Source organism: Babylonia areolata, chromosome 9 (genome assembly GCF_041734735.1).
Source record: "Babylonia areolata isolate BAREFJ2019XMU chromosome 9, ASM4173473v1, whole genome shotgun sequence".
Classification (NCBI taxonomy): Eukaryota; Metazoa; Mollusca; class Gastropoda; order Neogastropoda; family Buccinidae; genus Babylonia; species Babylonia areolata.
In genome coordinates, this window is record NC_134884.1 from 6,654,427 (window position 1) to 6,656,926 (window position 2,500).

Sequence of the window (2,500 nt, forward strand, 5' to 3'; positions counted from 1 at the left end):
CAGCTGCTCGTAACCTCACCAAGACGTTTCCCTGTCTTCCAGTTATCTCTGAGCTCTACGTTGTGTGTTTGGGTCTTGCTATCGATTCCGGCGACTAACTCCAAGATATACAGATGCAACGAAACATTACCAACGTCTAATACCGGAGTCAACGTAGAAACACAAGACCCTTCAGACTTCAACGAAACGTCAGTCTCTTCAGACATCAACGGAGCATCCACACGCCCCCCAACAGACTTCGATTTGTGGGACTACCTGCCGAAGGAGTGGTGTCATATGTGTGTCGTGGATTATGACGTCAGTCCTGACGTCAACGCCACCGTCATTTGTCACGTGACGCCGCGTGACCCCGCGCAGTGGAGGCTGGCTGACCTGAGGACATCTCTCCCGGCTGCGGCTGTGGATTCGTTGAACCTCGAGGTGAGTGAGAGTGATGTGGAGTGATGGGCCTAGAGGTAACACGTCCGCCCAGGAAGCGAGAGAATCTGAGCGCGCTGGTTCGATTCCCGGCACAGTCGCCAGTATTTGCTCCCCCCTCCACTAGACCTTGAGTGGTGGTCTGGACGCTAGTCATTCGAATGAGGCGATAAACCGAGGTCCCGTGTGCAGCATGCACTTAGCGGAAGTAAAAGAACCCATGACAACAAAAAGGGTTGTCTCTGGCAAAATTCTTGCAGAAAAATCCACTTCGATAGGAAAACAAATAAAATTTCAGGCAGAAAAAAATATCTCTGTTAAAAAAAAAGAAAAAAAAAGGTGGCGCTCTCCCTGGGGAGAACAGCCCAAATTTCACACAGAGAAGTATGTTGTGACACACACAAAAAAAAGAAGAGTGGTACAATAAGTAGTAGTAGTGGAAGCAGTATCATAATGTAAATAGTAGCAGGCTATCATGATAAAAAGTATTGAATGAAAACCATTGAAGCGAGAAATGATAAAACTGAAGATTACGATTGTAAAGTTGTTGTAAAAAAAGCCCCTTGAAGAGAGAGATTATAAAACTGATGATGATGATTGTAAAACTGATGATGATGATTGTATAAGTAAAGTTTTTTTGTAAAAAGCTCTCAAAGAGAGAAATATTTAATGACAATGATGATGGTGGTGACTGCGTGTTTCTTTAAGTGATAGGTAAAAAGTCCTTGAAGAGAGAATTAATGACGATTTCATGAATGATGACAATGACTATTGTTACCATTATCACTATGTAATCTGTAAGTAACAAGCCGTTGAAGAGAGAGAGAGAGAGAGAGATGATGATGATGATGATGCCAAAGACACTTTCAAAACGAAATATCTGTTTACAAATGCACTAACAACAATGACAAACTCAAAAACTAGCAGTATTCCATTAATATGCGCTGACACTATACACAAGCCTATGCTTGAAAAGATTATTAGAACACAACATGTGCTTGCTACATTTTATATATATATATATATATATATATATATATATATTAAACTAGAGAGATATATATAGGGGAGAGATGGGGAGAGTGAGAGAGAGAAAGAGAGAGAGAGGGTGAAGGTGTGGGGAGGAGGCTCATGTCTCAGAACAACAACAAATTGAAGGCCAATTGCGAACGAGCAACAACAACCGTGAATAATTAACAGCCAATTGTGTAGTCATGCCCAACGATTATAGCGATGATTACTGATAGCATTGCCCCAAGGCCGCATGGGGGTATATTGTACACATCCGCAATCTGACGTCGAATTATCTGTGAGCTTACGTCTATTTGCTAGCGACACGCTTGACGCCACGTTCCTGGCATCAGAGATCTTTTACCACCCCTCTTGCGGCCAATCAGTGGCAGCCTCTGTGTGTGTGTGTGTGTGTGTGTGTGTGTGTGTGTGTGTGTGCGCGCGCGTGCGAGAGTGTGTAAGTGTTCACATGTGTGTCAGAAGAGCTCTGTGCGCGCGCGCGTGTGTGTGTTTTACATTACTCTACTTATTTGCTTATTTATCATCATTATTGTCTTATTATTATTATTATTATTATTATCTTTTTATTCTTTTTTTTTTTTAAATGTGTTTTTTAATTCAAATATTCATGTACTTTTTTTCTCAAGGCCTGACTAAGCACGTTGAGTTACGCTGCTGGTCAGGCATCTGCTTGGCAGATGTGGTGTCGCGTATATGGATTTGTCCGAACGCAGTGGCGCCTCCTTGAGCTACTGATACTGATACCGATACTATTAGCTAGGCTGATGGCGGGGACAAAACAAAAAAGAAGAAAAAAAGAAGAAGCTCATTATTGTTTATTTATTCCTCGGGGAAAAACTCCTCTCTCTCTCTGTCTCTCTCTCTCTCTCTCTCTCTCTGTCTCTCTATCTCTGTCTCTCTCTCTCTCTCTGTCTCTCTCTCTCTCCCTCTGTCTCCAAACAGCTACAAACTGCGTTGTTAGAATTGTCATTTTCTTCTGTAACCACTGATGGATGAAGGAATGGAGTTATTAATGTGTTGGGTGACCTGGTTCCATTTTTTTCTTTCTTCA

The 2,500-nt window shown here is 42.2% G+C and overlaps 1 protein-coding gene across 1 annotated transcript in view; it reads left to right on the forward strand.

Moving 5' to 3' along the window:
• Positions 1-2,500, forward strand: part of LOC143286035 (uncharacterized) — a 31,863-nt gene that overhangs the window by 16,252 nt on the left and 13,111 nt on the right. Inside the window, exon 3 of the mRNA XM_076593557.1 lies at positions 1-420. This exon is cut by the window's left edge and continues 25 nt beyond it. Within this exon, the coding sequence (XP_076449672.1) occupies positions 1-420 (420 nt within the window). The remainder of the gene's footprint in view (positions 421-2,500) is intronic.